The sequence below is a fragment of the Tetrao urogallus genome (genome assembly GCF_951394365.1).
Source record: "Tetrao urogallus genome assembly, chromosome: 31".
In the NCBI taxonomy this organism is placed as follows: domain Eukaryota; kingdom Metazoa; phylum Chordata; class Aves; order Galliformes; family Phasianidae; genus Tetrao; species Tetrao urogallus.
In genome coordinates, this window is record NC_136844.1 from 427037 (window position 1) to 450781 (window position 23745).

General features: G+C 55.8%; 1 protein-coding gene across 2 annotated transcripts; it reads left to right on the top strand.

The window, feature by feature from the left end:
• SARNP (SAP domain containing ribonucleoprotein) lies at positions 1-21141 on the top strand (the record flags this gene model as incomplete). Of its 2 annotated transcripts, XM_079547796.1 has the most annotated exons (11): positions 1-36; positions 477-576; positions 802-848; positions 2412-2479; positions 3817-3868; positions 5900-5973; positions 6257-6285; positions 6677-6702; positions 7420-7488; positions 19662-19751; positions 21100-21141. In XM_079547796.1, the coding sequence occupies 11 exons, from the start codon at positions 1-3 to the stop codon at positions 21139-21141; spliced, it is 633 nt and encodes a 210-aa protein (XP_079403922.1). The 2 variants fall into 2 exon arrangements, with proteins under 2 accessions (XP_079403922.1, XP_079403923.1); XM_079547797.1 differs by lacking the exon at positions 7420-7488.
• Between the last annotated feature and the right edge of the window lie 2604 nt (positions 21142-23745).

The window sequence follows — 23745 nt, forward strand, 5'->3', positions numbered from 1 at the left end:
ATGGCGGCGGAGACCGTGGAGCTCCACAAGTTGAAGGTAGCGGCGGCTGCTCCGCTCCTAACGGCAGCCCTGCGGCTCGGGCATCGCTTCCCACGCCCGGAGGGCTTTGCTGTATCTGGGCCTTGGCTCCCAACGCGCTCAGGTCCCGGGGCTGTCGCCGGTAACGGGGCTGTGGGGGAGGTCGGGCCTTGGAGGCGCTCCGGTTCCGCCCTGTGGCCGCGGGACCGCGCTCTGCTCGGCCTCGGTTCGACCCGGTGCCCTTCGCGAGGCTTCGGTCCCCGTCTGCGGGCGCCGGTGGGTGACCCTGGGCCTGGCCCCGTGAGTGAGGAAGGAGGAGGAAGGAGCTAGAAGAGCTCCTTACAAAGGGGATGAACAAGCGGTGGCTTTGCGGTGTGTTATCGCACCTCGTGTTCCTCGCGGTGTTTGTGCCTGGGAGCGAATCACGCGTGCTGACGGGCTGCTCTCCTTCCCCGCAGTTGGCCGAGCTGAAGCAGGAGTGCCTCGCCCGCGGGCTGGAGGCGAAGGGCAACAAGCAGGATCTGATCAACAGGCTGCAGGCCTACCTGGAGGAGCACGGTGGGTACCCAGAGCGCTGGGATTTCCACCCCCCCACCCCCCGTGGGCAGTTTGCGTGCTGAGAGAGCCCCCAGGCTTCAGCTGTTGTGTGGGAGTGCTGGTGGGAGTGCTTTGCTGCGGCGTGGCTTCTCAGCTCCCCGTTTTATCAGCAAGGCTTGATCCGAGAAGCCGAAAGTATCGCTGAGTGATTTGTGTCGGCGATTGATGCATTGTTTTCTTCTTTAGCTGAAGAAGAAGCAAACGAAGAGGATGTTCTGGGAGAAGAAATAGAGGTAAAGCTGCGGGACGGGCTGTTGCGTTGGCAGCATTTGGCCTCTGGGTGGCTGTGTTGGGCATGGAGAGAGCGGTGCAGAGAGCCGCGGCAGCGCAGGAGCTCCGCTGTGTTCGAAGCACGGCTGAGCTTCGCTGTTGGATCTGAACCGGCCGGCTTTGGTGCTGGAGGATCCGTGCTGCCCTGTTTGCATGGAGTGTGTGGTGGTGTGGGGGTTTCATAGAATCATCATAGAATGGCCTGGGTTGAAAAGGACCACAGTGATCATCAGTTCCAACCCCCTGCTGTGCACAGGTCGCCAACCAGCAGCCCAGGCTGCCCAGAGCCACATCCAGCCTGGCCTTGAATGCCTGCAGGGATGGGGCATCCACAGCCTCCTTGGGCAGCCTGTTCCAGTGCCTCACCACCCTGTGTGAAAAACTTCCTCCTTATATCCAACCTAAACCTCCCTGGCTCACTTTAAAACCATTCCCCTTGTCCCATCACCACCCACCCTCACAAACAGCCGTTCCCCCTCCTGTTTATCCGCTCCCTTCTCATGCTGGAAGGCCACCATGAAGTCTCCCCACAGCCTTCTCTTCTCCAAGCTAAACAAACCCAATTCCCTAGGAGAGCTGCTCCAAAGTTTCTGGAAGAGTCTGTGGTCGTGGTGCGTGGCTGCTGTTTCAGGAGGGGGAATTCTGCCTCTTTTCAGGAGTCATGCTGTTGTTCTGTGTTTGCTGTTAACAGCAAATGTCAGTTGGGGCGTGCTGTGCTCTTAGCAAGGAGGCCCTAACACCAAATTGGTGCCCTGCATGTTGGCTGAGCTGGCCTGTAGGAGGGAGTGAGCCTCAAAACCGAAGCTTTATGTTCTGGGCAGTGCAGAGATCCTGGCTGGAAGAGTTGTCTGTGCTCAAAGCACCTGCAGAAAGCAGCTCTGCTCCTCAGCACACAGCTCTGCAGGGATGTGTGCAGCGTATGGGAGCTTTGTCCTGTTGTCTGTGAAGTTGTTGGTGGGAGAAGTGAAAGGGCCTTACCAGAGGAGCAGCAGACACGGAGCGCGAGCACTGTCGGGTTCTGATGCTCTTTGCTGGTTCTGCTTGTGGGCTTGAGAATGTCTCAGTTGGGATAATTTCCTAAGCCTGTTAATGCCAATCTTTTTGGTGAGTCTTTAGGGGTCAAAAAGAGAAGAAAAAAAAGGGAACAAGCAATTAATGTCCATAGGATTGCTCATATGCTGGTAGATGAAGGCTGTCAGCACCTAATGTTGCTTCTCACTGCACGTTTTGCCTTATTGGGCAGTCAGACCCCACTGGGGGGGAGGAGAGGAGATTTCAAGCACAGGAGCCCTTCAAGTGGGAGACAGCAGCATGGGGAGGCACAGCTGCTTGGGTTCCTTGGTGACGTGTGGTCTCAGCAGCTGCGGTAGCATGAAATTCAGAAACCTAAGGGTATGGTCAGGCTGAACTGCAGCATATGGCCTCCGAGAACCCAGAAGACCTGGCGCTGCCCTTGCTGTGACGCTTTGCTGCTGCTCAGCTGGCTGGGATGCTCTCTGACCTCCTCCCAACTCGTTGCTTTGCAGGAAGAAGAGCAGAAACCGGCGGAGCCACCCACCAAAGTGGAAGAGCCTCCTGTAAAATCGCCTGATGTGTAACTATCCTTTCTGCTCAATCCAAAGCAAAACCCGTGGGGAGCGCTGTCACACGAGAGGTGCACGGCAGGGCAGAGCTCTGCCTGCCCCAGACACTTGCAGGCTCTTTTCAGGGCTCGGTGAGACAGTCCTGTGGCTGGAGGGGCTGCAGCAAGGGGAGCTGGAGTTCTGTGGCCTGATGGCTTTGCTGGGGGAGCTGTGTGAGAGCCCTGAGCGTGGGGAGCGTGCCTGGCCCCAGCCAAATTGCTTCCTGTGAAAGTGTCATTAAACCATTACTACCTTTCAGGGCATAAAATGAGAAACCTGTCCAGGAATCTGGAACAAAAGCAGCGCGTTTTTCTAAATGGGAGACCTTAATGAGGCTGGCTGTGACCTACTGTTTTATGGGAGTTTTTTAGAGGAGGATGATGCTATTTCGTTTAGCCTGGGAACTTCCGAACTTTGTCTCTTCCTCCTTTGTTTTCCCCCCCTCGAGCCTGAGCTCTGTTTTCTGAGCATAAACTTTAGAGCACGCCCACTCCATTATATTTTTGTTCGGTCTTTTTACTGGTCCTGCTGTTGTCAGCTGCACATTGTTCAGGAAGTGTGTGTTTGAAATGGAGCCTGAGCCCGGGACGCTGGTGCTGACCTGGGGAGAGCTGCCTGGGGCTGTCCCATGAACTAGAACAGAATGATCCTTTGTATTTCAGGGCCATAAAGGAATAAAGCTTCTCAGGGCATGCAGTTGAGACTTTGGGCTGCTAACAGGAGCTGAATGTTGCCCTTAAGAGCTTTAAGATGTGCAGGAGATTGTTCCTGGGTTGCGGATCCACGGCCTCTTGCTGTATTAAACCCAACCCGTGTGCTCCTGCAGCACCCCACTGAAATTGCAGGGCGTTCCTCGTGCCTTAAACTGGGTTCATTTCTCTCTCCAAGCCTTTGTGGAGAGCAGATGTGAGTGCTGAGGGTGGATCTTGTGGTTTGTGGTCTTCTGGGGCCTCCAGCTTGTCTCCCATCTTCACTAAAGGAGCTCAGGGGTGCTGAAGGCAGTTGCTGAGCTAGGAGGAGAACTGGTGGCTGCGTCTTCACCAGCTCCTTTGTTTCCCTGCACACCTCAGACTTGACTTGCGAGCTTCACAGGCTTCAGACTCCAGCATCACTATGAGGGCTCTCAGCCTGCTGCTGTAACAGGGATGCTGGCTTGGGGCTGCTGTCCTCCTGAGAGCAGAGCCTCACTTGAGGCTGGGGTTCCCCAGAGGTGGGGTTGAGGAGGGGAGCCCCGGTCTGCCTCCCGCTCAGGTGTGATGTGAAGCTGTTGGGAATTCTGACTGATGTTTCTCTTTTCCAACACCCGTAGGAGCACGGAAAAGAAAGTAGTGAAAATAACATCAGAAATCTCACAGATGGAGGTAAGCTTCCTTCTGCTACTTCACCCTCATCCCCCAGCTATCGCTTGGCTTGTTGCTTCGTTCAGAATCTCTTTTGTACGTTGCTGAGGCTGTGTTTCCGTTGCAAACCATTGTTTTGGCTTGGTTAATTAGTTGGTTATTAATGACCAGGCTGAGCTAGCAGCCTGCTGACCCCCAGCACGTTCCGTTTTGCTGTGGTCTGACGGAGTGCTTCTCTCAGCTGTCTGGAGCTGCATTCCTCCTCGCTGCCATTTCTATCTGCCCCCAGCCAGCTGACCCTACAGCAATCTTTTCAACGTAGAGACGAGCTGAGCTGCTCCTGGTGCGTCCTTCCATTGCAGACATGACTTAGCCTGATGGATTTGCATTGTCCTGTTGTAACTTCACTGTCTAAATTGTGCTTCCCTTCCTGCTGCTGGGAGCACGCAGCGTTCCCTGCAGAGATGCCCATCTCTGTCCCTTGGGGCTTGCTGCAAGCCTGCTTGCTTCAAACACGAAACTACAAAGCTTTGCTGAGGTTATCCTTCATCCTTCAGGGAGTATTCGGTTTGGGAAGCACTAACAGAGTATCTCATCTTTATCTTCTGTAGCTTTGCCACTTGTATTTGCTGGGCTTACTTCAAACAAACACTCTTAGAAGCCACTGATTCCTCTGGGAAAGCTTTGTGAAACTTGGAGTTTCAGGAATCTCGCTCTGGTTCTCTAATCACCCCCCCCCCATTTTAGTTTCCCACTCATGCTCCGTAAGAAAGCAGTCAGTATGAAAACATGATTCTTGTCTTCCTGCTGTTCGCTGCTGCTTTGGAGCTCTAATCTCCTGTTTGGGACAGGATCATTTCCACAGCAACCAGGGCCATGTCGCAAGCAGAGGATTATGACCTCAGCTGAAGGAGTAATGAAGAGAAATGTGGTACCTGGTGGAGGATCGATGCTCCCCTGTGATTTGGGGCTGCCCTTGGCCGTAGCTGCTTAAAGAGCTCATTAACAGATCTGCTGACGTTACACTCTCATCCTTTGGGGTTTTTTCCCCTCAAATTCCATAGAGCCAATTCACAGGAAAGCCACTTCTTGTGAGGCTGCGTATGGATTGGGTGCCTTTCAGCATCACTGAGATCTTTTAGAAGAGGGCAGAGAGTTGTTTTTCCCTACAGTGCACTGTGGATTATCGGAGGTCAGCTGCTCCAGGAAATAATGAGGAAATAGTGCAGGAAATATGGACCATTTCATCCATCACTGGCAGGGAAGCCCAACCAATCTTTGCCAGTCGCCAAGCCTGCTCTTGTTGAGGCTGTTGCTGTGCCACACACATTTAATGCTTCTAAACATCAGAACCCCTGGGATTGCCAGGAGAAGGTCTGCATTTAGGCACTGATACGATTAACTGAACGTTAACTGGGTTTGGTTTACCTGTTCTCAGCAATAGCTGAATATTGAAAGACTTCATTCGTTGGTGGAAGGTCAGGGGGGTTCTTTCTTGGTGGGGTGACCTGAGCTGTGCTGCCACCGCCTGCTTTTGGGCTGTTGATCCAACAGGGCCTTTGTGTGGCCGCCCACTATCGCGTATTTCTTTTGGATATCCATCAAAGAGCGTGGATAAGGAAGCGTGCTTTGAGCTGTCTTTCAAGTGACTTCTCAGCTTCGGTGCCGACGCCATGAGGGGAGCCGTTCCTACTCCATCTGTTCCAAACGTTTATGTTTTGATGCAGATGTTTATTGCGCTCCTCGCTGAGCTTTTGGCCAAAGGAAATGTTTCCCTGAAAATCCTATCTGTTTCTCTAACCTCTAAAACACCAAACGCATTTCTGGGCCCTTGTGTAACAAGAAAATGTGAGATATTTCCTTTCGGCCTTTGAGGGGATTTGGATGTTTTTTGGTGCTTCTGACATTCCCAAGCCTCTCCGTGTCTCAGGCACGTGCGCATGGAGGCGTTCGCCCATCCTGCGTTCAGTCTGTGTGCCTCTTTCCGTTTCCTTTCCGTAGACTTCGAGTCCTCACTCTCCTTCTCTGGATTCTTTTTCCTCCCACCTCCAGAGAATGCAGAAGAGGGCCGAGCGCTTCAACGTCCCCGTGAGCCTGGAGAGCAAGAAGGCAGCGCGCGCGGCTCGGTGAGTGCCCCGTTCTCACCTGGCGCAGGCAGCAGTTGTGTTGCTGCCACAACCTGGCTCTTTCTCCTTGGGAATAAGTGAGGAATTGCTGTTGGCACACAGGAGTTTCTGTGGTGGTTCCATTAGCCAGTAATTCCCAGCTCATCTCAATGGGTTTCACTGAGGTACGCTTAAGAAAAGCCTTTGGAGGAGGAATTTGTGTTGTGCTTGCTGAAGCCTTGATGCGTCAGATACCCACCTCGTGTTTGCTTGGGTCTCACTGAGCTCTATTTACTTTCTGCAGGTTTGGTTTGGCCACAGTTTCGACAAAAGGTGAGAAGGTGAAGCAGAACCAATTAATGGAGTGACCTTACTGCAAATATTTATTTATTCCTGGGAAAGAAAAAGTCGCTGGTGAGGCTGTCTTTGTTTTACCGTCTGTCCACACCCAGGGTTTCTGAGCAGAAATTGCAGAGTTGGGATGAGAAGCGTGGGTAAAACCTTACGGGTGGGAAAAGCTGACTTGGGGATGAAATTTGGTGACTTGCCCTTGAGTGAATGATACAGAAACTGGGAGAAATGGGGCAGCAGTTCTTCACCAGTTGCTGCTCAGACTGGCGCGTGCTTCCAGCGGTGCTGTGACTTCACTGCTCCTCTTTTCAGATAATTTACTGTTCCAGATGTTTGTTCTCTAATGGAGTTTTCTGTTTTCTTCTCATCTCAGGCCTCTCTGCAGACAGCAAACCTACGGTAAGAGATGCTTCTTGTTCCTAAATTTCCTCTGCTCAGGCTCTTAATGTGGCTTGTCATTTGTGCAAAGAAGTTCCTGCCTGTGGGAATAAACCGAGCCATCAAAATGGTCCAAGAACAACATCTGTAGAGTGGCAGCTGATGAAGTTGCCTACCTGGATGTTGTGCTTGCATCGACTTCGTAGGCTCCCGTCCCTCTACAGTGTTTGGCAGGAAAATCGCAGGCAGGCTGGGTGCTGTGCTTGGTCATGGCAGCAGATGTGATGAGTTTTGGAAGAGAGAGGGTGCGGCAGCAGCTCCTTAACCTGCAGCAGGCAGAGAGCAGTGACGAGTGCAGGAGCACTGGCAGGATTGCCCGAGGAGCTTTGTTTGCTGGTGGTGGAGGCTGTGCTGCTTCAGGGCCGCTGTCGGGTCCGGCAGGGAGCTGTCGGGTGCAGCAGGAGCAGGGAGCTCACAGGAGCAGCCTGAATCTGCCGGCCCTTCAGGAGAGGACAGGCAGCACTGCGTTTGCCCTTTGGTTGTTGTGAGCAATGCGGGGCTGCTCCGTCTGGGTTCTGCCTTCAGGCCCAGCTTCCCAACAGCACCGGCTGAGTTCTGGGGGAGCGCAGCACCGGGGTTTCATTCTGGGGGCTGCAGCGCACGGTTTCTCCTGGCAGAGCCTTTTCCCTGCGGTGCGAGCGACGGCGATTTAAAAATCAGTTTCCTGTGTCTTTGTAGGTAAACATGGATAAATTAAAGGAAAGGGCTCAGAGGTTTGGTTTGAATGTCTCCTCGCTCTCCAAGAAGGTAAGGTGCATTGGCCTCCAGGACACACTTTGCACCTCCGGAGGAGCCCAGGGCTCATAGCGCACAGTTCAAAGCCTCCTCGCTGCTGGAGCTTTTACGTCGTGTTATTAATGCAGCAGTGTGGGCTCCGGGCCCCGGGAGACTCATGTCAACATCGTTTCCTTCATCTTTCCCTCTGTTTGTTTTGTGTGAGGCTTAATATGGTGTGGAGAAAGTTGTGACGGGTGAACAGAGGTGTTGAATTTTAAGGTTATCGGTCTGGTTTGGACGTGGGAAGGGAGGCCGTGTAGCAGGCTGCGTAATTTGGTTTGTTTTCGGGTGTTTCTGTGTAAGTGCACATTTCTGATTGGGGGTAGAAGCCAGGTCTGTAAAGAGCAAGGTAATGAGCTCTCTGAAGAGCTCCCTGGTACCTCTTTGAAGTACAAATGAGGTGAATTTTGGAGGGGGATGAATTCGGTCTGGAAGCTTTGGAGAAATACCGCCAAGCTTCTGAGCGTGGTCTCCCTCCAGTCCTTGTGTGTAGCAGCTGGTTTCGTTGATAGCTTTGTGTGTTGGGCAGGGGGCTGAGGGGCAGGCAGCAGGGCGTGCTGGGGGGGCACGTGGCTGTGATCATTCCCTGATGAGCCAGGATGAGGTGAGTGCGGCCCGTTTGGGTAAAACGGGAGGAAGGATAAAACATGCAGTGAGATGAGAGTGGCGTCCTGCGTGCCTCCTGAATGGAAACGGCCCCGTTCCTCTGCTGGCTTTTAGCAGCCCTCGTGCTGCAGCACTGCTTGGAAATAGTGGGGAATGAAAGCGAATTGTCCAGTGATAACAGCTGGGTGATGTTGGCATGGAGACTTCTCCTCTCGATCTGGAAAGGGTAAGAGCTTGGGGAGGTTGATCTTCCTTCATCCCTGCGAAATGAGCCCCTCTCCTCCTCGGGGGGATGGAGTTGACCTTTTTTGCTGCCTGTTTCTCTATGTATGAGCGTTCCGCTTTATTCCACCGGCCCTGGGAATTCACTGATGTAGAAAATATCTGGCATTGGAGGTCGCTGTTTCCCAGCACCCCCCCACCCGCCCCCCTCCCTCCTTCCCTCCCCTGTCCCTTTGGGGGTGGGGGAAGGAGGGCAGTGCATTAAAGCCGGGATACATGGAGCTCAGGGTGAGAGGCTGCTCAAACATCATTAACCCTGTCACCAGGAGCTCCCATTTTTCAGGAGGAATATATGCCTTGTCAATGTTTTACGGCCGTGGCCTTCTCTGGGCAGGCCTGCGTGTCCACAACTCAACAGCGGGGCAGCGGGGAGCGAAAACCCCAAACCCCAGGGCACAAAGCGGGGGCTCCCTGAGCTCTGCGTGCTGCTGAGCTGCTCCTGCACGGATGGAGGCTCAGCAGCAGGGCAGTGCCGTGCCCAGGGCCACAGCGGCTCACCAGCTCTCCCTGCAGCTTCCCCACTCGGCCTTTGTGCCCACCTCGCTGCGCTGTGTCCTTTTATTCCTATTTATTTTTTTTTGGGGGGGGGGGTTTGCTCCACCAGGAAGTCGAGTTCACGGGCTTAGAAGCGGCTTCTCCCACTGAGCGGAACACACTCGCATTCCTGGGAGGAAGATTATTGGTTACTTTAATTAGCTGGTAGCATTGTGCTTCCCACCTGGGTGTTCTTTATAGCTTTTCATTACGGGGGAGCCTGGTGGTGGCGAATGTTTACATGTGTCTTGGCAGGTTTTTATACCCTGCGTTGCAGCACAAAAAAAAAAAAAGAAAAAAAGCCAACAAAAGAAAAACAACAACAAAAAACCCCCCCAACTTTACAATAAACCATTGTCTCTGCGGAGCCACACTTCATTTCCCATTCAAATTGGTTTGGGGAGGGGTAGGGATGCGAGGGGGAGAATCGTAACTAAGGGGGGATTTCAGCCCCGCTGTGAGCAGGGAGCAAATGCAGCGCTGCGTTAGTGGCTGTGAACTCATCTGTAGCTTTGAACCCCCCCCTTCCCCCTCTGTTAGCCCTCTGGGGTAGAAATCTTTCAAGTTGAAAATCCTCTTCCTCTCTGCCCAAAGGGGGAAGCGAGAGCGCGGCGCTGGAGCAGGGCAGGGAGCTGGGCTGCATGGGAGCAAGAGAGGCAGGTGCTCATTTGTCTCAAGGCAGCGCAGGGCCATCAAATTAATTTCTAAAATAAATCAAGCAAGCGTTTATCTCCCCGTAGCACTGACTCTCCCCTCCGAGGCCTCCTGTTAAAGCGCACGCTCTTCTGACCCACGGCTCCCATCCCTTGACTCCTGTTAGCTGTACTTAACCCCCCACACTTGTAAATGTTCCCTCTCTGCGGCAGCTGCTCCCTGTGCCGCTCGGCTCCGCTCCCCAGGGGAGGGATGTGGAGCTTCGTGTTTTATATGCAGGGTTGGATGCTGCAGAGGGGGTTGCCCACGCTGCGGCCGTGGTTCAGAAGCATCTCTCCGAGGGGATGCTTTGCTCTTTATGTATAAAATAGTCTCATAAGTCTCCCGCTGAGGAAGCGCTGGCACCAAATGGATCGCGAGAGCCCCCGGGAGAGCATAAAAGCTCTGTTTGCCACCTTTGTGTGACATTATCAAATACCTTCCTGGATCCGAACAGATGACCAAAATAATTGGCTTTTCTATCTCCTCCTTGACGCCGAGGTCTCAAACTGCCTCGCGCAGCAATTAGCTGATTAACCCTCCTCTGTTCGAGGCCGGGCGCGGGGAGGTGAGGCTGGGGGGGTCGTTGGGAGTCCGGAGGGCATCCCTGGGCTGCAGGGAACAAAGGATCCCGGGGGGGATGTACGCTGCCAGCCCCGTTCTCACCGTCCCTGGGTGACTTTTTGGGTAGGACGGGGGGTTCTGTGCTGAGGGCTGCCCTCAGCGGCGCCCTTATTGGCTACGGACCCCCTTGGGGAACTTCAGTTGCGTTCGCAGAGCTGTTAGCCTTCCATTTTGCTGCTGGAGTGCAGCAACACGGGGCTGTGAGCAGCAGCGAGACGATGGCTGGGAAGAGTTAACGTTTTAATGCGTCCATCAGTCACGGCTGTAGGTTAACACTGCTTTAATTCTCGTTAATGAGAGCTTATTTCTCATGCGGCAGCTGAGAACCGCTGTGCGCGCTGCCTGCTATTAGCCGAGGAGAGCTGGCCTGCTGCTGCCTGACGTCGGCGTGGGGATGGGGGAGAGCAGGGGGCAGGAGAGCAGGGAAAGTTGTGTGTATACAAAATACTGAAATGAGAGAGGGAGAGAAAACAGTTGGCTGAATTGTTTGGCTTCCAGCGAGCTTTGCGGTAACGTGCTGAGGAGAGGAATCCTTTTCCTGGAGAGTTTTTTCTGCCTGCCATCTTTCCAAACAACCCCTGCCAACCTCTGGAGGGGAAACAACCGCCGGGGAAGCAGGGAGGAGGCGGTGGGGAGAAGTGCTGATGTTGGCAGAGAGGAAAGGGATCGGTGGGAGAAGAGGATTGCTTCTGGTTGACACCAGGGCCAGCGCAGTCCGTGGTGCCGTGCGCCGGCAGCTCTGAGCAGCGCGACTGATTCCTGCGGTCGGTTTGTCCTCAAGAAATGAGTCTTGCTGTCTCTCCCGCTCGGCCTGAGGGGGCACATCTACCCCTCTGCAGTTTCCTCTCCCCACACTTCTCTATTTCTGGCTGCTGCGGGCTTTGTGTTGCTTGGCTCTGCGTCTTCTGCGCTGGGATGCAGAGCCTGCTTCCCTGGGTTGGAACCCAGGCACTTCTCTTCCACTTCTGAATGCATCTGGGGCATCTTAAGAGCTACTTTAGGTAATTTTCAGAGGGTTTTCTCTCTCCCTCTGAGCTGGACCAGTCGTAACTAAGGCAGCTGCATTTAGAGGGGGGGGGGAGGGGAGGGTTGAAAATTGCCTTCGTTTCACTTTTTAAAGAACTAAAACACATTGCATGCATTTGCACGTTAGAAAAACTTTTCAGCAGGAAGCAGAAACTAGGTCAGAATAAAAGAATGCAGCCAGAATGTGTGTGAGCAAAGTCAGAACTGTCCCAGTGCAACGCAGCGGCCCTCGCAAGGAGCGTGCTGCAGGCTGACAGCAGCCCCTGCAAACTGCAGGAATGCTTCTGGAGCAGATGGCTCCGAGGTGTTCAGTGCCTTTTGGCATCACTTGTGCTGAACAAGTGGCTGGGAAGGGTGTAGGTAGGAAGGGAAGCTTCGGTCTTCGAGGGACGGAGCGGCGCGGGGTCATCCCAGCTGCCGTGCTTCTGCAGGTAAACGCTGGCAACTTCCATGTGAGGATTGATGGGGAGCCTTGGAAGGCTCCCAGGCTGCTGGGGGGCTTTGGCTGCGTGCAGCACCGCGTGCCCTCACCGTGCTGATCTCACTGCCTCTGCTTCCCCCCGGCCCTGCACGGCGATGTCACCCCGAGCAGAGCAGCTGAATGCGGCCTGCCGGGCTAAGATAATGGGAAGTGACAAGGTGAAGAATAGTGCTGGCGGCCGGGGGCGTCGTGGTGCGAGGGTGCTGCGCGGCCCCTGCCCCCTCCTGGGGTGCCCTGGGGGGAGGCTGTGCGTCCTGGCGTGGGCTGCGCGCGCTCCTGGTGCCGCCGGTGGGTGTGCAGCCCCTTCCTGCCTCCAAGTCCCGCAGCTGAGCCGCGCTGAGGATGTGGCTGCGGGACGGGGGGCTGAGCAGAGCCTGCAGTGCAGACCCAAAGGACGCTGCCCTAGGCTGTGATCCCGGGGGAAGTAAGATCTGAGATGGAGAGGCGAACGCAGAGATGGGGCAGATGTTATTTTTGGTCTTTTTGTGGGTTTTTATTTTAAAGACGAAGCAACCGTTTCCCCAGGAGAGGCTGTGGCGCCTTCTCTGCTGGCACAGTGACCTCTGGCCAAGGCAGTGCAATAACCCCCCCCGGGAGCAGGGGTGCATTGTGGCTTCCAGCCCCTGGGCCCTGTGGTCCAGCCTGTGGCATTGTGCAAGAGAAGGAAGCTCTCTTTCCTAGAAGGCGTATTCCCCTGTGGATTTCCAATAACACCAAGCTGGTACGCAGGGGAGAAAATAATAACACAGTGGGTTTGTTGCTAGAAGGAAGAAGCACGGTGCAGTGCTATTGAGCTAGAGGTCACAGAACCATGGGATGGTTTGGGAGGAGCCTCACGGATCATCGTGCGTTGCTCCTGTTTTGGTGAATGGCTCGGGCTAATAGGAAGTAGTGAGATGAAGGTGTGACACTCAGGTGTGTGGTGGGAAGCTACCAGCAATGCTTTCCAGGTGGGAGAAATAGTGGGGCAGTTCCAGGTTGGCTGTGCCCGTGGGGCTGTGCTGAGCTGCCCCGTGCCTCCCCACAGCTCCCAGTGTTCTGCTGCCTCCATTCTGTTGCACTCGGTGTCCTGTTCTGCTCTTGGTTTTGTTCTTTATCTGTCAGACATCTGAATCCTGGAGCTCCTGGCTCTGCAGAGCAGCATTGTGCAGTGTTCTTGCTGGCTTCCCCATGCATCAGACAGAGGTGGTGCTGCCCTTGTGTTGGGCGGTGCTCAATTCCTGGTGCCACAGGAGCACGCGTGGCCGAGCCATGGAATCATAGAATGGCCTGTGTTGAAAAGGACCTCGAAGACCATTGAGTTCCAACCCCCTGCTATGCGCAGGGTCAGCAACCAGGCTGCCCAGAGCCACGTCCAGCCTGGCCTTGAATGCCTCCAGGTCTGGGGCATCCGCAGCCTCCTTGTGCAACCTGTTCCAGAGCTTCACCATCTCTGAGTGAAGTCCTGAAGGCGCAGTGCTGTGGGAAGGGGCAGAGCTGGGTGCTGTGTGGGGCTGTGTGGCTCCTCGGAGCCTTTGCACGCCCAGCATTTCCCCAGCCTGTTGCAGGGCCTGTGCTCTCCTGTTGCCTTTTAGTGGAGATTTGGGTTGCTTGCTCCCGGCAGAACATCTCGTGCCCTTGCACAGCTGGTAGCTCTGTGGTTTCTGTTATCTCCTCAGTGCTCACACAGCACCACGTGCTGTTTTCTCTGCCCTTGCCCCAGGCAGGACGATAACGCAGCCCTCAGAGACGCCCTTTGCTCGACTCCCCATAGGAGCGTGGTTTTGGCACGCGGTGCCCCCCCAGCTCCCCGTGGCCCTGCAGGACCATTCCCCAACCCCAGCTCTGAGGGAAGAGCTGTTGTGAAAGCCCAAACCCACCAAGCGCAGCACCCAGCTGCCCTCACCTCCGTCTTCTGCCGACTCGGCAGTAATTTGGTGTTTGCAATTACCCCTTTCTCAGCTCCCCCCCAGCCCTTTGCTCGCACTGACACACAGCCACGATGTCATTTTTAAAAACAAATGACGAGAGAGCTGCGAGGGGTCAGCAGGACTCCTGATCCCGTATTTATCCCCGGTGCTGCCTGAAAAGGATTTGCGTCCCTAACAAACCTTTAGGGAGTGGCGAAGGGCTCGCTCCAAGGGAAGACAATGCTGGGGGGGACTCTCTGACCTCACTCTGTCCAGTCATCTGGTTCTTCATTGGTCCCTGCTGTGAAACAGAACTTAGCTTTTGTCTGTAACACAAATACATCTTTTCCCCACCCCCCCTTTCCCCTTCTATTATGGTTCAATCAATGATGTCATTATGTGTGCCATTCAGTGGCTCTTGAACCATTTGGCTGCAGGAATTTGGAGGAGCAGCCCGGGAAGAATGGCAGCACCGCTCCGCTCCCGGCCCTCCGAATGTGCTGGGAGCTCAGCAAGAGGAGCAAAGTCACATTGCCCTGAACCCCTCTGGGCTGCAGAGGACAAAAGTAAAAGCAACCCCAGCGCCCCGTGCTGCGCGCAGAGGGGGAGAAGGAGGGCCCTGAGGAATGTTTGTGCTGAATTCAACTCGGGGAGGTTTTGCTGAGGATCCCCTCCTTCGCGTTTAATCCATTTAATTAGGATCACTTGGGCAGCTCCTTCTGCTGTTGGGCGCTCAGTGGAGCTGCAGCACTGACCCTCGGTGGCTTTCGGTGGGGATGTGGCACTTGTAGGAGCAGCAGAGAAATGTGGGTGTATGCAAGCAGTCGGTGCACTAAAAAGCATCCCTGATCTCACTGATTGAGCTGACTTGTTTGCAAACCCTCTCCGGTCACAGCAGAGCTGACGGTTCCCTGCTTTGCAGCATGGGGACGCAGGCACTGAGCAGGCTGGGTGCTTCTGAGCAGTGCTTGGAGCTGAGCTGCAGGTTGCTTAGGGGCTGGTGCACCTCGTCCTGAGCTGCTGTTGTTTCAGGGCATAAAAGCGTTGGGGTGTTTCTATGGAGTTGTGGTGGAGGTGTGAGTGGAGCTTCTGGGCCGCTGCTGTGTTTTGGGGCACGGCTGGAGCGGATTTTGGGGATCTGCTGGAGCCAAATCTTTGCAGAGCAGCTGCTCTTTCTCCGGATTCCCCCTGGACTCTCTGAGCACCTCCAGCTTTTAGCAGCAACGGAGAAACCAAATTAAGTGACCATAAAAGATCAAACATAAGGTACTTCTGGAGGGCCTTCAGCCCCTGCCTTTTATCTCTTCTGCTTGAAAGAGGTCCGGAGACTTTGTAGCATGTGGAGGTGCTGAGCATCCTGCAGGTTCCTCTGGGTGAAGGCTGTGTGTTCCCACTGCTCAGCTGTGCTCAAACCTCTGCAGTTTGTTTTCCTGGCACTTTGCGGAGGGAGATGACCCTGCTGTAGGCTTGGGGTGCTCTGGGTGCTCAGTGCCATTCCTGCAGGGTGGCTGAGCACCCCAAATCCAACCCTGGGACACGGAACATCTCTGCAGTGCTCCATCCTCACCTCTCCATGCAGCACAGCTTCAGCTGTGTGCTCTGCTCCTGGAGCCAGCAGTGGGCTCAGGGCAAGGTGGGGCTCAGGGCAAAGAGGGGCTCAGGGTAAAGAGAAGCTCAGGGTAAAGTGGGGCTCAGGGTAAAGTGGAGCTCAGGGCAAAGAGAGGCTCAGGGTAAAATGGGGCTCAGGACAAAGAGAAGCTCAGGGTAAAGTGGGGCTCAGGGTAAAGTGGAGCTCAGGGTAAAGTGGGGCTCAGGGCAAAGAGGGGCTCAGGGTAAAGTGGGGCTCAGGGTAAAGAGAGGCTCAGGGTAAAGTGGGGCTCAGGGTAAAGTGGGGCTCAGGGTAAAGTGGAGCTCAGGGTAAAGTGGGGCTCAGGGCAAAGGGAGGCTCAGGGTAAAATGGGTCTCGGGGCAAAGAGAGGCTCAGGGTAAAGTGGGGGCTGCTCTGCGTCCCCGCCGCAATGCCCTTGGTCTCTCTCCAAACCCATATTTCACTTATTCCTATAGAACCTTTCACCCCTGGGGTTAGTGAGCATGCACCTGGCTGCCCAGGCCTGTAAAGCCTGCAAACGGACCGGAATCAGCTCCCTGAGGGCCAGAAGTGCCACTCTCTGGTTACCATCCCTCTGCCCACCCTTGGGCACACGTGTAGCCGACTGCATAACCTTTCTGTGGGAGCATTCCTCTCCTTTTGGAGAGGCTCCCTGCAGCTGTGAGGCACTGGCATGGATCCGGGAGCATCCCCTGGGCTGGGGATGTGGCTGTCAGCATCCTGCTGCCCCGTGGTGTGCAGGGAAGGGTTAACACAGCAGCGGTGCGTTGCCGTTTTTGTGCCTGTTGCCTTTGAATAGAAGAGATTTTCTTTTTCTTCTTCTTCTTCTTTTTTTTTTTTTTTAATCTGGGGCTAATGTGCAATTCAAATGGTGCTCAGGCATCGCCCGATTGCTCCTTTTTAATAACAGCTGGACTCTTTGGGGGGGGGGTGGTGAAACCTGGATGGTGCCAGGCGATGTCAGCGCTGCCTCTGCTCCCACTGTCAGCCCCAGTGTCAAAGCCTTCCTGCCCCAAGCAAGCCAGCTTCATAACGGGAGAGCATCTGCAAGCAGCTGGAGATGCCATGGAGTGAGAGCCAAGAGATGGAGCAGCGCTCCCAGGGCCTTCTGCCTCTTGCTGCACCTGAGCCGCATTCCTGCCACGTCAGCCCCACCTCTGACGTCCAAAGAATGCTTTTCAACTCAACTGCAGGTGCTCTCTTAGCACTTGCCTGCGACTTTTCGGCCCTCCTCCCCCGCTGCTCCCGTTTGGGGCTGAGCATAAAGCTGTGGCTGTGAGACGGCGGCGTTCTGACGTGGGAGAATCTCTGTTCTGCCCTCCCCACCCGTGCTGGGGTCACAGCACGGCGCTGCGGTTGCATCTTTCCCTGTGTGAAGCTGGAAGAGACGAAGGCGCTGAGCGTCGGTCCATCAGAACAGCAGGCGTTGATCCGTGCCGCTCTCTTTCATTGATACGTTGTGTGCCTCTCTGGTGGGGAACCGCTTTGGGCACAACGTCTGCAACAGCTGAAGCTCTTTAATTCTTCCACCTCCTATTAACAGAGCTCTTTCAGCCCTAAATCTGTCCCGGGAAGCTCCAGAAAGCTGTTTGCAGGTGGAGTGAGGGCGGCAGGCAAAGCTTTCCCTCCACTTCAAGTGCCTGTGTGGATCAGTTCCTTCCAGGGAAGGCAGTGGAGGGCGTGCAGAGCATCCCTGTGATCGGCCAGGTGTGGCTGTGGGATGCATGGAGGTGAGGTGTAGAGGTGGGGGACGCTTTGGAGCCGTGCTGGATCTGCTTTCCGTGGGGCAAAGCTGTGTTTAACGCTGCTGATGTGCACTGAGGTGCTTCAGTCCGTGTCATTGGAGTGGCTGTGTCCGAGCTGTGCTTTTTAGGAGCCATCCCTGTGTACCAGTGACATCAGGGCTCCTCTTGTTGGGGTGTAAGGACATCGATAAGGGCTTTTGCTGTGTGTTCCTGATCCAAGTAGACTCTTTGGAGAGGGGAAGGCTCTGCCCAGCCAACTGAGCTGCACCGTGTGGAGCTGGAGGTGGATGCTGCACTGAGCCCGGATGGTGCTTAGGACCCCGGATTGTCCTGTGGGCTGCAGTGGGGGTCCCACACCTTCCTGCCCCACGTGGCTCCTGCAGGATGGAGCCTGCGCAGAGAAACAAGCAGGAGAAATGCATACATAGAAACAAATCTCAAAAAGGTGCCGGGCGACAGCTGCACATCCCCGGGTTGGAGTGTTGCTGGGAATAAAACCATCGGTTGCTGTCATTCACCCTCTGGGTATGAAATTGGAAGCCCAGTTACCCTTGAGTGTTTCATAACCTTTACCTTTTGGAGGTCAAGGCCGTGTCATCATTAATCTACCGTCGCCTGAATGCCCCGGGGCTCTGCTTTTCATCCCCCCCATCCGTCATGCTGCTGTGGGATGCAGGAGGGTGAGCAGAAGGGCCTGCGCTGTCCTCATGGAGCCTCAAGCTCCCCTTCCCCATTTATGGTGAGGATTCTCTGGGCTTCACATGAAGGTTCAGAACCGTTTCCTCCCCGGGATGCTTTTAATCTGTTGAGGAAGAGGCGCTGTGGCCTCGAGGAGAGGAAGTCGGACACGTGGAGCACCTCCTGCGTGTTGTCCCCAGAGCCGGGCTTCGTTGCTCCTCACCCGCAATGAGCTTCATCTCAAAGCACACACGTGGAGCTGCTGCTGCTCATCCACGTGCCTGCAGCCTGGATGCTGAGCTGTGGCTGTGGGCAGCGGGGACCCAGGGAGGGTTTCCCCTCTGCTGAGGTTCGGGTGTTGGAGAAGATTGGAGCTGAGCATCCCCACGAATCCCACTGCACCTCTGCTGGGCCGCTGCTGGCAGCTCCAGCTCCCATTGCAGGTATCCAGCTGTGCTCCCTGCCCGGCGATCTGCTCCATCCACAGGGCAGCAGCGAGTGCCAGAGCTGCTCCCTGTGCCATGGTAACCATTAATTAATGCCTTTTGGCTTTAAGTCTTCCAGCAGCAGGGGCTGCGATTCTCCCAGGAGAGAAGCGAGCCCATTTTCAAGCATTTCCTTCCAGCTTTTTGGGAACAAGGAGTGTAAGGACGAGCACCGAGCCTGGGCTTAGCAGTGCTAAGGTCCATCCTGGAGCTCTGCAGCCCCCATCTCTGTGCTCACCGCTTCCAGCCTGGGGGTCTGCAATGAGACCCAGGGCTCAGGATGGACACAGCACTGAGCACAGCGCAGATATTTGGGTTCTCCCTTCCTTCCTCTTCACCAGGGCTCAGCAGAGCCGTTCGCTTTGTCCTTGGCTCAAGCTCTCCTCCTCTTCCTCCCCCCCCCCCCCCCTCTTATTTTAGACAAACTACAAAATAACTGAGTGCAGAGGGACGGAGCCGAGGAATAGAGAGGTTAGAAAATAAATCTGACACCCTGCCAGAAAGGTCAGCTTTCCCCACAGATGCTGGTGCACCCATTTGCACGCCGGAGCACGGCCTGGGGGCACTGCCAGGGGTTGATAGATACGGAGATAGCAGCGTTTTGATAGAGGTAATTTTCCTCGGCTGGGTTTCAGCACCCCATGAATCAAAACCTGTCAGCGAGAAGCCAGAGATGGAGTGAAGTTTATTGTACGTGTGTTTGCATCTGACACTGTTGTGCTACGGGGTCAAGTGAGCCGGATCATTAGGGCCGTGTTGATTTAGGACGATGGTTGCACACTGCTTTCCCTGCGGGGCAGTGCTGGAAGCAGGGGGGGTTGTGGTGGGCTTCCCAAAAAAAGAAAGAAACCCCACGCAGTCCGGCAGCCCCGTTAAAGCTGCGGCCCTTGGCTCTGTGGTGGGAATGGCTTTGGGGAGCTGGTTTTGACCCTGTGGATGAGTGGGGGGGGAGCTGGGATTGGGAGCGGGCTCTTCTTTGTAAAGATGCTGTTTAGAAACGGTGCCCTTGTGGGTTTCAGCGTCACCTGCAGCAGTGGGATGCAGCCGGGGGGGGCTGAGAGCTGCGAAGTGCCCTTAATGATAGGGGAAATTGTAGCAGCGCTGCAAAGCAATTAGGCAGCCTGGAGAAATGGGCTGAAAGAGGCACGAAAACAGCCGGAGCCAGGAATAAATCCACAGAAAATGGATGCTCTGAGGCTTTTACAGGCAATGATGGCTTTGGCTATTAGCTGTGATCAGGACATCAGCGTGGATGATGGCAGCAGAGGTAAAAAAGCCTCCGGTTTTTGCTGGAGAATGCTGAGAAACGGAGAGCTGAGGGCTCTGGGAAATGTCTGCAGGGGTTTGCTGGAAATTCAGCGTGTCGCAGGGGGTGGCCTCGCCTGCTGCAGCTCCTGGTGATGGGTGAGGGGAGGGGGGATGTGCTTTGCCACCAAACGAACCCCCAGGGCTTTGTCCCCGGGATTAAATCTGCTCCATTCTCTGTGCCAGAGCGAAGAAGACGAGAAACTGAAGAAGAGGAAGGAGCGGTTTGGCATCGTGACGAGTTCAGCCGGGGCTGGAGCCACAGAGGACACAGAGGTAAAGGCCCAAGAGGCGGACGGCAGCCGTGGGGACCCCTCTGCTGCCATTGGGCTCCCACTGAACCGCTGCCCTGTCAGCCCCACGGCCGTCAGCACTGCAGCCTCATTCCGTGCCTGCGTGGACCAGATCTGTGCTCTCCCCTTCCTCGTGCTCCGCAGTTCCTTGTCCTGGCTGCCCCTGAACCTCCTGCTTCCCTTTGGGCGCTGCGTTCCAGGCCTGCAGGAGCAAATCCCCGCAGACCCCGTAACGTAATGAAGGTTGCGGTGCTGACCCTATTTCCAGCTTTCCTCCCTCTCCGCCCCTCGACGCTTCGGTCCTCTGTGTATCTGACCCATCTTTTAAATCCGTCACCTCCTCGGGGCACTCCTGTCCTTTTTCCTCCGTTTTTGTGCCCTGGATTCGTCCCACTCTTGGTGCACATTGTGCAGCTCCTGGCTCGATGTGGGGTCGGTGCAGCTGCGGGGCCCCAAACTGCATCCACGGCACCCACCTACGGACAAAGGGACCCTTTGGGCTGGGGAGAGCCGCTCGTTAACTAACGAGCAAAGCAACGCAGGGTGAGCTGCTGCAACCAGATGGGTCCCCACACAGGGACTGGAGCTGCCCAGAAGGGGACTGCAGCATTCAGGTGGAGCATGGGGGGGGGGGGGGGGGGATTTATTTGCAACCCCAAGCATGGGAGAGCGAGCCCCACGGCGAGGGCCGAGGGAGTCCCTGCTTTTCCGTTAGGTCACTCTGAGATTGTGCCTGGAACAAAAAGGGCTTTTGAGCGGTATTGTGTGCACTCAAATGCACCTTTCCCCTGGAGATTCTTGATTAGGGCTTCTGTTGCCCCGGGGCTATTTATCCTGCTAAAAATTAAGATTTATACGCCTCTCGTGGAGCAGCTTAAAGGCAGATCCGAGAGACGCAATAGTATATTTAATGCATTTTAGTGTGTCCCTCTCACCTTTTCCATGAATAGCAGAGTGTTAACCCTTTGCCCTTTTACATTTCCCACCTCCCCACTGCCTGGAAGGGTTTCGAGGCCTCTGAAGTACTCATTGTTCCCGGCTCAGCTCCTTTGTAGCGCCTTGCCAGCACAATGCGGTGACTCCAGCAGCACTGTATCTCAGGCACTGTATATTTCTGCTCCTGGATTTGGGGCTCTTTGTGCCGGGGGGGGCAGAAGAAAACCTTCAGAGCCTTTTCCTTCAGGCTGGCTCTGCGTCGGTGCGCTCTGGAAGGAGCTGGAGCCGCCGTGCTGGAGTATGGATGGCAAACCCTCAGCAAATTCTCCATCGGATTACGCGAGGTTTGCTCCTCTCGGCCCTGAATTCTCTCACGTCTGCTTCATTTCTTGCAGGCAAAGAAGAGGAAAAGAGCAGAGCGCTTCGGGATCGTCTGATGCCGGCCCCTTCCAGCTGCTCCCTTGGCAGCGTGCATCCGGAGTGCGTGAATCCTTCCCTCTTCCCCACTTCCTCTCACCTCTGTTCCTCGGGTTTTAGCGTTGCGTAGGTAGGGAACCCCCCCTAGTTGTACGATTGCGTTACTTAACTCTTTCGACTCGCTAAGTTTTAAGAGAAAAAGAACAAGTAGGGCAAAAAGAAGGAGCTGTTGTCACTGCGTTTTGTCAGCCCGGAGCCCTGAGCTGGGAGCTGCTGCCCTCCCTGTGCGCTGCTGGGCTCGCGGAGCCCTCGCTGGTTGCCTTTCTGGAGTGGAAGTTCACATCTGCTGCTCGGCAAGGAGCTGCTGCAGCCGTGGCTGCCGTCCCACCCCTGGGTCCTCTCTCCTCCTTGTTTTTAAGGATGGGAGAATGCAGCAGGCAGAGCAGCTCTCACTGCCTGCCTCAGCGGGGTGAAGCTAATGGGAACTGTCACAGCCAGAATTGCCAATTAACCTTAAATCAAGATCGGTGTCCTAAAACGAGGAGCAAAAAGTAGCCGTGCGTTCGCAAACGGAGCCCATTGCCGTGGCTCCTTTAGGTCCTGCACAGCCCTTCCTTCAGGTCGGCAGCGCGTTTCTCTCCTGAAACACAGCTGCTCCTCCCAGCCGTGTGCTCTGGGCTTCACGTTGCCCCCTCTGTGCTTCGGAACCGGCTGCTGCCCAGCTCGGCGCTGCAGAGGCGCCTCTGCTCCAAAGGGAGCCGGGCCAACCGTGAGCTCTGCCTGCCGCCCTGCTCCCCGCAGCAATCCGCTCCTGCTGCACTCAGCGCAGCTCCGTCCCATGCCTGAAGTCCTCGTGCTGCCTGGCGGCCCGCTGAAGGTGCGGGATTTGTATTTCTTTCATCACAAAGCTGGTGACACCACCCTCGCTCGGTTCCTTCGGGTCCCGCGGACGCGCACACGCGGAGCTTTGCAGAGGCCGCGCTCGGCCCTCAGTAAGCAATACGTGTCTACAGTTTCATACCAGCCTCCTCAAACTGCTCCCATTCCACAGCGCCGTCCGCAGCTCTGAGCAATACCTGTGACGTCCATCCCCACCCCGCAGGGCGGCTGTGACCCACAGCTCCGGCCTCTGTGGGGCGAGCGATGTCCAAATGAACCGACGCTGCCCCACGCTTTCCTGGTTTCGTGTAATAACCGTACTCGGATTATTGTTATTAATGGTTGGTTTTTTTTTGTATGTGGGATTTTGTAAGACGTATTTTCTATTCGCCTCGTGCTCCTTCTTGCCGGTTCTTCGCTTGGAACGTTTTGTAGTGCGCCAGGGCGAACGCTGCATTTCATTCTCGGTTTCATAATAAAAAGTGCTCCTCCAAGGCAAAAACCCAGGCTCTGTCACTTTGATGTATGGAGCAGCTCAGGGCCGGGGCCGCAGCAGATGGAGCCCTGGCACGGCGCAGGGCCGACGGCCTCGGGGACGACTGCACGCCCTGCAGCTTTGGCCCCGCTGTCGCCCGTCCCTCCGTGGCCCCGCAGCTCCTGGGGTGGCTGGTGGCTCCCTCACAGTGCTGCCAGCTCTCCTCGTGGGCCCCAGGGGAGCCGATGGGGAAGGACGGATGCTTTCGGTACCTGAAGCTTCGTGGCTGTTTTTGCTGCCTTTCAGCTGCTGCTGGGATGGGTTGAACGTCACAGCGCTGCTGCTGCTCCGGGAGCCGCGGGCTGGAGGTGGTCGGATCCTGAGCCCTCGGGATGGGGAGGAAGGTCGGGCTGCTCCGTGCCGCACATCTCCAGTGGCGCTCAGGGAAAGCTGAGCCTCAGCACCTGCGGTCTCATCTCCTGTCCCTTCTCCAGCTGAGGACTGAGCCCGGGGCTCCCGGTGCCTCCCCTTCCAGAGGCAGAGTGGGATGTGGGGCAGCCCCCAGCCCTGCGCCCTGCTCCTTCCCACACCCTGGGGCTGCGTCCCCCTCCTCCCATTGCCTCCTCCCTGTTGCCTTCTCCCCGTCACCCCCTCCCCTTTGGGGCTGCGCTCCCCTCGTGGCCCCAGCCCACGGACCCACCCGCAGAGCGGCTCCTCATCCTCCACCCTGCGGCCTTCCCCTCCTGGGCGCAGGGGAGAACCGTTCCGATGGCTCTGCGTTTCAAACACCACCTAATTTATTTTTCCTCTCCGAGCCGGGGGCTGCTCGTGACTAATTTGGGTTGAATAGGAGAAGAAAAAAAGCAGCGGGAGCACAATGAGCGGGGGAAAGTGTGGGAAAGAGAGCGAAAGAAAAGGAGGGCCGGGGAGTGCGGCGTGAGAGCTGCTAACGCTGCGCAGCGCCCAAATTCAGCATGAAGGCACCTTTCACAGCCAACGCTTGGGCTGCAAATGTGAGCAGGATGAGGTCAAGATGAGGGGGTGGGGAGGAGACGGGGGGTAGAGGGGGTGATGGGGGGCACAGCGGGTTTGGGGGGAGCGGTGCCGGCCCCCCACGGTCGCCCCTGGGTGGGATGGGAAGGACGTCGGTTTGAAGGGGGGGAAAGGAGACAGGAGAGCAGAGCCTTGGATGTGCGTGAGGCCGAGCGCCGGGACCATCGCCACCCATGGCTGCTGTTGGATGTGGCATCGGGTGAAGGGAGATCCGGAT